The 6,000-nt window shown below is 38.8% G+C and overlaps 1 protein-coding gene across 1 annotated transcript in view; it reads left to right on the forward strand.

Annotated features, from left to right (window-relative positions):
- Nucleotides 1-3,432, forward strand: part of LOC107681710 (low-density lipoprotein receptor-related protein 8-like) — a 104,310-nt gene extending 100,878 nt beyond the window's left edge. The window contains exons 17-18 of the mRNA XM_016478025.1: nucleotides 107-175; nucleotides 2,742-3,432. Coding sequence (XP_016333511.1) covers nucleotides 107-175; nucleotides 2,742-3,055 — 383 coding nt within the window. The 3' untranslated portion in view covers nucleotides 3,056-3,432. The remainder of the gene's footprint in view (nucleotides 1-106; nucleotides 176-2,741) is intronic.
- Nucleotides 3,433-6,000: the final 2,568 nt, after the last annotated feature.

A 6,000-nucleotide genomic window follows, 5' to 3' on the forward strand; every position in this document is an offset into this window, starting at 1 on the left:
ACTGTTTTGGTTGACTTAGTGAAGGGTCAGTCAGCTACATCAACATGACTTGACATGTTAAACAAATGTGACTGTGTATCTGAAGGTGTCTTTCATTTTCCCCCAGCTGGCAATGAGTTGTTTCTCCTTGGCCGTAATCTGACAGTGGCAGTGCTTGGAGTTGTAATTCCCATAGGTATGTACATCTAGGGTCCTGCTCTGTGCTATTTTGAGCTTAGATTTTGACACCAGTGTTGCTCACCGATGCTCTAACTACAAGGCTGGGGCAGCAGACTCAGCTGTATGGAGATGCAGTTTGTGTGTGTGCTGTCTGCATGAATTTAGATTCATTCTACTTTATTGTGTTCGTGAGCCAAGAAAGAAATTCCCTTGGTAATACAACAAAACGGACTAAAATCAAGCCTGCTGCATTGCAGAGAGATCAGATGTTTTGATTCATTAGATTTTTATTAGGTTAGGTTTTTATCAGCATTCAAAGATTTCTGAGAGCCATATAACAATTTCCACTGATTGATATGAACTGTTTCAGTTTGTATGGAGTTTTTGCCCTTCTTTCTTATTCTTCATTCCCTATCAACCCTCTTTGCTCTGTTTCAGTTTTCATCTGCTATTCTCATGTTCTCTTTTTCTAGCCAATTTAAAGGAGCAGTTCACCAATAACAATTCTGATATTTACTCACCCTCGTGTTGTTTCAAATCAGTATGACTGACTGACTTCTGTGTAACACAAAAGGAGATGTTCGGTAGAATGTTCATGCTGCTCTTTTCCGCACCTGAAGTCTACAGGAGCCTAAAAATAACAAAAAAAAGCATAAAAGTGATCTGTCTCATCTGACTCATGCACTAAACTTCAAATCTTCTGAAGCTATGTAATAGTTTTGTGCATGGGTGGCGAAAGCGGGGGGCTGGCCAAGCCTGGGCCCAGGTTACTTTTGAGGTCTGGTACAAATATGACATTTGAAAATTCGTAGGCTATAGGCTGATATGTATGCACAATTAATCAAGATCGAGATCTCGGTTCAAACACACGCGATCTTATTCCTAAATGATTCCGCTATGTCTATTAAACCTTTGAAATCACAATCTCAGCATGTAAACTTCATGTTTGAAACACCTTCACAAACAGTCTACACAGCAGGCTAGGCTACATTTCTGTGTTGCAAACATTAAATAATAACAAAAGTAACTTATTGGGATAAAAGTTTATAGTCTGGATATAGACTCTGTTGCGGCAGTCGCGATCAAAAGGAATAGTTGGAACTAAATAAAGATTATTATAGGCATTAGCCTATAATAACACTTCTCATCCAGTGTGCAAAGTTCTGCAAACCACACCCTAATCCCCCCCTCCCCAACCCCTTTCTTTTGATCCATTCTGCGATCCATGGTTTTGTGTGAGTAATAGGGCAGCATGAACATTACACTAAACTTCTCATTTTTTGTTCCACAGAAGAGTTTAAAACAACCTAAGTGTGAGTAAAGGACAAAATTGTTATTTTTGTGTGAGCTCTACCTTTAATTCTACACTTGTTTGCCTCCCCATTCCATTCTCTATCTATCTATCTATCTATTAGGGATGCATGATATTGGATTTTTGCCAATATCCAATAATTTTCAACTCATTTTGGCCGATGCCGATGCCGATATATAATTATTTTTCATTTTGGTTAGTTTTTATCAAGAACTTATTTGTTAGAATTAAATAAACAATAATAAAGTTCTTTTATAATGACAGTACATTGAAGATTTGAAAATAACTATAAATAAACTACAAATTAATCAATACATTTATTTTTTTCAGAAAGATGCAGTGGTAACCATAACATTTTATTTTATGATTTAACATTTGTAAATGGTCTAAAGCAAAAGAGTTGTAAAAATTCTGAAAATCTTTTAGAGCTCATAATTTGTTTAAAAAATAGCATTACACATTAATTAATAAATCAGTATATATAAAATTATTTAATTTGTGTCATGTTTGTGATTTTTTTTTTTTTTGTTCATGTAAGCTATAGCTTCTGACCTTTACATCAAAACATACTCATGATTTGATGGCATTAATTACTGCTTTATTTAATCAGAAACACAGTCTAAATATTATTTGTGTATTTTGCTTTCATTTTATTAGAAGTAGGCCAACAGCGACCCCTACGGAATTAAAACTCCTTACTGAGCGGGCATTAGGACCCAGGGGAGGCTGCTGCCACTGCACCTGCTATTACTGTTTACTCTATCATACACCAAATGCGTCATTCTGTACATGCATTTTCAATTTAAATGCAGTGATCCAAAACAGTGAATCCAATCACCATTCAGGCAAAACTTTGCTTCAAGAATGAGCCACAATGCTGACGTGATCTAATCACTAGCACACCCTGAGCACATGTGAGTTAATGTATTCCTCTTATCGGCAAGACATATCGGCATAATTTTTCATATCGGGCCAATGCCGATATTGACTTTTAAAGCCATTATTGGTCGATTCCAATATTGGTCTGATAATATCGTGCATCCCTACTATCTATCTATCTATCTATACCTCCATCCTATCTATCTTATCTATCTATTTATCAATCTATCTATCTATCTATCTATCTATCTATCTATCTGTCTGTCTGTCTGTCTGTCTTTGTTTGTCACACTGGCTGTCTTGTCAGTCATTCCACCGCCAGTCAAGCGTGTGTTAACATGTCCTCTCACGGCTGTATGTTAAACACATGCAGTTCCTATTGTTGCCACAGTGGTCTTCGGTGTGGTTTGTGCCGGCGTTTACCTCGTTTACCGCAACTGGAGGAGGAACAGCACCAAAAGTATGAACTTCGACAACCCTGTCTACCGCAAAACCACAGGAGAGACAGAGGAGGACGAGATTCACATCGGTCGGACTGACGGGCTCGCTGGCCATCACCACCCTTACCCTGGGCCCGTGGTCGGCATGACGCCAGTCGGTACAGGAACGTGCCCACCATTCATCGCTCTGCCTCTGGGGACCGGTTTACCAGACCCTGCCACACACTGGTACACAGAGCAGCCCACCATCTCTAGTACTAAGTGAAAGGGGATGACGACTCTAGAAATACTGTGACCGCAGGGAGCAGGACTGACACGTGGCTGCCAAGCTATGCAGGAACTGAATGGCATTTAGCCAGCTGAATCATTCTTAACATGCCCAGGTTTTGAAGTCCGCTGGAGTGCAAACGCTGGATTGATTACTAAACAAAAGGTTTAGACATTTCAGACCCATATTCATTTAGGTCCATTTTAAGCATCATTTTATTGCTGGTTGGAACCACCAGGGCAAGTCTTTTCAAACCTGCGTTATTTATATTTATCTTATAATTCTAGACAAATCTAGCACTGTAACTGGCATTGAATTTACTACATAAATATGGAAACTAGTCTATTAGACTAGAACTGTCCAGCACTAAAGCTGAAGAGAGAAACAGTTTTTGATCCTTATTACTAACATGGCAGTGTTTCATTTAGTTTCCAAAATTACATAATTAACCAATTAATTAGATTACAATTTACAATGTATTACATCATAAAGTACCTTTTAATAGGCTTAACAAAAAAAATTAGACGCAATTACAGAAATAACACTTCCCAATGTAGATCTTTGATGGCTCGAGGGCAAACAAGCAATTTTAACTGCTTGGCATAATTACTTTTTTTTTAGAATTGTTTAATAATAATAAAATGTATAAACAGTGAGCCACATTTCTAAAATTGTTTACCTGTATCATATTATACAGTATAACTCTTTTATTTTAATAATCTTTGACCTATTACAGACATAATAATTGGATAGTTCATCCAAAAATGAAAATTAGGCTGCGTTTTACTCACCCCCGAGGCATCCTAGGTGTATATGACTTTCTTCTTTCAGACGAATCCAGTCGGAGTTATATTAAAAATTGTCTTTGATCTTTCAAGCTCTATCATTGCAGTCAGCGGGTGTTGCATTGCTTCAGTCCAACAGAAGTTAAATAAAAAGCGCCCATCCATAAAAAAAAAGCGTCTCACACGGCTCAGGGGGATGAACAAAGGCCTCCTGTAGCGAATCGATGCGTTTTTGTAAGAAAAATATCCATATTCAAAACGTAATAATCACTTTAATGTAGCTTGCACCAACAGTTGTACACAGAAGCATCTCCCAGCGGATGACGTATGAGGTCAGCGCTGCGCATGTGCCGGTGAGTCTCGTGAAAACCAACGTTTGTTTACAGAATCAAAGGAAGCAAAGTTTCCTTACTTTAGCAAAGGAAAACCAGTCTCCTCTTGGCTTATATCGAACTCCTCTGACATTCTTCTTTACAAATCCTCGTTTTGTACTTCTAATTCTTGACCTTTGTTTTGTTTTGATCTCTCCCCTGCGTTTCCGTGTTCGTCACTTCTGAGCGGCACATGTGCAAAGCTGACCTCATACGTCATCCGCCCGGAGCTGCTTCCGTGTACAACTGTTGGCGCCAGCTACATTAAAGTGATTATTACACTTTGAATATGGATATTTTTCTTACAAAAACGCATTGAACGCAGCCTAATTTTCATTTTTGGGTGAACTAACCCTTTAACATGAAATCAAAAAGGACTTATTCACTTTCCTATGTTTGATCATACTGTACGCGTTTCATCTGTGCATATGATTCCAAAGGAAAAAAAAATATTAGAAAACTTGATTCTGAATTCTGAAACAATTTTTATTTTTTGTCTAATGTCACTAACAATTTTAATATGGAGACCGCTCTTCATGATCCATTCAATTCCCAATGCATAAAATCAAGTCCCTCCTTTTTTCCTCATTAAATGTTCAAATTTCATTTAGAAATATGGCATTATAAAAGTAAAATGGGCTGCAAATGTTGTTTCATGTTGACTTCAACAGTAATTAATACTAGGATGTTTACATTTTAGGTTTTAAACTTAGAACGCACCCAACAAAGAAAGATATCAATACAAAAATATTCCCAAACTTGATATGTTTTGTCCGTTTCATCAGTATTATCCATTTTTTATAGGTGTGTTTACTCCATAGAGAGACATTGTATATTCATCACTCGCATGCAAATGAAAAGCCATTGTCCTTGAATTCACACGATTGTCTGGTGAGGCTCTGTGGGGCTCCACCGCACTGCAGCTACGACTTGGCAAGACACTGAAATTGGCAGAGTTACCCTGGTTAGTGGAGCAAACCCTAGCGTAATCACTCCGAGCCGGAATAGATGTTACGAGGGTCAGCGCGAGTGTGTTACACAGCGGGGTCTCTTGCAGTTCACACTGAACTGCGTTTCGCTAGGCGTAAACCAGTGGTAATTTATGAAATGTCAGTTTAACACGTCTGTTTCTGTTATTGGAGTTGTCGCATGCTGAACGGGTTTGCCGTGCCGCCCACTTACAGTACATTCTCTTTCATGCTGTTGTTTATCTCCGGAACGGAGAAACGGGGAGAACATTAGCTGATAGTCACCCCAAGGGTCCAGCATAGCTACAGGCACTGAGCTAAAGGTTACATAAGCACTATGTTAACGTCTAAACACATTAGAATCACGTTAACATTGGGGGAAAAAGTGTCTGGGACTGGCATATGTGCAGACAGCCTTCTCAGCAGATTCAGTGCTCATGCCTCACTGTAATAGACGTACCGACCTTTAAAGACGCTCTGAAAGGCCATACATTCCAAATGCTGGACATTTATTTGTGCGGTTGTTTTTAACACGGGGTACCTGTCATCCGCTGGTCATCTGCTGTGGGAACGATTGGTTTTGTCTCAGGGAGATGGTATAGACTAGAGAGTGTGAGCGGTGAAGGGTTTCAGTTAGTTATGATAATTGGAATGGGAAATAATGCGTAACAATGCATAAAATGCAACTTGCATAGGTCGACCTAAGAAGATGTGATGCATAAAGAGTGGCTTTGGTCAGAGACCGATTTTTGTCGTCCAGGTTACCAAACATGCCAAAGTCACATTTCACCCCAAAATGAAAAGAAAGAAATCATATT

The sequence above is a fragment of the Sinocyclocheilus anshuiensis genome, unplaced genomic scaffold, assembly GCF_001515605.1.
Source record: "Sinocyclocheilus anshuiensis isolate Anshui unplaced genomic scaffold, SAMN03320099.WGS_v1.1 scaffold436, whole genome shotgun sequence".
Taxonomy (NCBI): Eukaryota; Metazoa; Chordata; class Actinopteri; order Cypriniformes; family Cyprinidae; genus Sinocyclocheilus; species Sinocyclocheilus anshuiensis.